Source organism: Mus caroli, chromosome 8 (genome assembly GCF_900094665.2).
Source record: "Mus caroli chromosome 8, CAROLI_EIJ_v1.1, whole genome shotgun sequence".
Classification (NCBI taxonomy): Eukaryota; Metazoa; Chordata; class Mammalia; order Rodentia; family Muridae; genus Mus; species Mus caroli.
Genome location: NC_034577.1, coordinates 17143790 through 17145529, shown reverse-complemented (window position 1 = coordinate 17145529; position 1740 = coordinate 17143790). Strand labels below are relative to the sequence as shown.

Below are 1740 nucleotides of genomic sequence, written 5' to 3'. Positions count from 1 at the left end.
GTCATCCAGATCCCAAACATCCTAGCCTGGCCCCCATGGTCAGTGCTACTCTGCGTGACTCACTCCACTGATGCTGTCAGATTGCAGCCCAAGGTCACTCACCATTCACACAGACCGTTCCTGGGCAGCACACGGAGCTCCTCTGACACCTCCTGCGAACTCTACGGCACGTGGCACAGAAAGACCGTTCATCGTGAAACGCGAAGCAGAATTTCCCTTCGCTGCAGTCCCTGTCTGATGCACACAGCGAGCCCTGTAGAAGGAAACTTGGCTGAGGAATTCACAACACCTAAGAGGTCTTTATCCATGGCAGGGGTTGGGAGGCCAATGACAGTGGGATTGCCAGGGCCAACTTTGGGCACCATCTTAATTTTTCAGCATAATTGGTTTTCTCCTGAAAAGAGTGCATCAAGCTACCTGTGAGAAGACCTTGGCTATTCTGGAACTTGTGTCTGGAAATTAGTCTTTAATCAGTTATGAGCCAGGCCCCAGCCCCAATTTTACTTCAAAGCTTGAAATTTAATATTGCTATGCTCTTCGTGTAAAACCAAAGTTCTTCATGTGTGTCTTTCAGGTGACAATTATAAGTTCCATTGTCACTCCATCCCCTGCTCCCCAACTGGCCTTTATCATCTATACTGTGCACTCACTACAGAGAATAGTGTAGTGTAATGTATAGTATCCATAGATAATAATGACCCCTCATACAATTCCCGTGACATAGACGGTTACAGTGCTGGGTCGTGTCCTAATGTGTTCAAGTCCTAACTCCTGAACATCTGCTGTGTAGTCCAAATTCCTATCTTCATCATTGCTAGATAGAAATCTATGCCTTCATCATTGCTAGATAGAAATCTATGCCTATCACAACTTGTAAGGAAGACANCTGAGCACAAAGGCCTAGCACATGTACCGCTTTCATTTGGTACTAATTTGTAGATAAATGTAGAGCCCTGACCAGAAAACCTTTTGTTTTGCATGCTTTTTAAAGAGATTTTTTTATCTGCAGTCAGGTTGGCTTCTGACTCACTGACAGCTCCTTAATTCAGCATCCCCTGCCTCCTGAGGGATGGGATTAGAGTATGTGTTCTTTTAATAGTAAACGGTAAGAGAACTGAATTTTATGTGCACACATGCAGTCATACATAACTTCACTTAGAGGTGAGGGCGCCCTGCCTGGCTGATACAGTGCTATCTTTGCGGATGGTCTCAGTGATCTAGCCACACTTACCTTCCCAGCGCCTTGCACATCCGCGGAGCTCTTGATGTTGTTAAAGTCCAGAACCAGAGCTGCCAGGGGTGAACAGAACCAGCTGAGTCCAAGCAAGGTCACCAGTACCATCCTCAGTCACTCTGGTCTCTCGGGAGCTCCAGTACCACTTAAGTCTTNGAAGGCTGGGCTGCTGAGNGGCCCTAGGTACAATGTGCAAGTCGCCCACAGAGGCCTTTTCTGAAAGAGACTCTGCCCAAGGAAGGTGTGTTAAATGAGACAGGCCAGGTCTGACCAGCATACTCTTCCGAAACTATTTATAACCAGACGTGGCCCCTCTTCTCCCTTCCAGCCCACTGTTTCCTTCCTTTTTACCCCACACAGGCTACAACAGATCCCTTCAAATCTTTGATCAATAGTTCAAAACAAGGACTCAGTGGAAGAGACCAGAGGCAGGGCCACAGTGGCTGTTCCTCCAGGCGGGAATCCCTCTTAATTACTGCATATCAAAGTCAGTTCAAAGGACTCCC

At 47.2% G+C, this 1740-nt stretch overlaps 1 protein-coding gene across 1 annotated transcript in view; it reads right to left on the bottom strand.

The window, feature by feature from the left end:
• The window catches only part of Dkk4 (dickkopf WNT signaling pathway inhibitor 4), a 3070-nt gene extending 1585 nt beyond the window's left edge, over window positions 1–1485 (bottom strand). Inside the window, exons 1-2 of the mRNA XM_029480686.1 lie at window positions 1232–1485; window positions 103–253 (exon numbers count right to left, since the gene is read on the bottom strand). Coding sequence (XP_029336546.1) covers window positions 103–253; window positions 1232–1342 — 262 coding nt within the window. The 5' untranslated portion in view covers window positions 1343–1485. The remainder of the gene's footprint in view (window positions 1–102; window positions 254–1231) is intronic.
• Window positions 1486–1740: the final 255 nt, after the last annotated feature.